At 49.3% G+C, this 223-nt stretch overlaps 1 protein-coding gene across 1 annotated transcript in view; it reads right to left on the bottom strand.

Moving 5' to 3' along the window:
* CSUI_005522 (fha domain-containing protein) overlaps positions 1 to 223 on the bottom strand; it is a gene marked incomplete at its 3' end in the record, with an annotated part of 4363 nt that continues 4140 nt past the window's right edge. Inside the window, exon 5 of the mRNA XM_068065697.1 lies at positions 1 to 135. Coding sequence (XP_067922333.1) covers positions 1 to 135 — 135 coding nt within the window. The remainder of the gene's footprint in view (positions 136 to 223) is intronic.

Raw genomic sequence — 223 nt, 5'->3', positions numbered from 1 at the left:
TGTTTTGGTGGGGGATGTTTGATGCGAGGAGAGATGAGGAGAAGAGGAAAAGGTGGTAGATGTCTTATTGCTATCTTCCATCTTGTCTTGGTCTCCCCCTATCTCTCCCGAAGAAGAGGCACCTTTACAGAAAGCCTGCGCAACAGCATAGAAGGAAATAGACATGTCGGAGACCCACCATATGATGAGGACGTCGTGTAAGACCCAGTCCTCCTGTACACCC

The sequence above is a fragment of the Cystoisospora suis genome (genome assembly GCF_002600585.1).
Source record: "Cystoisospora suis strain Wien I chromosome Unknown contig_2672, whole genome shotgun sequence".
Lineage (NCBI taxonomy): Eukaryota > Apicomplexa > Conoidasida > Eucoccidiorida > Sarcocystidae > Cystoisospora > Cystoisospora suis.
This window is presented reverse-complemented; position numbering and strand designations above follow the sequence as displayed.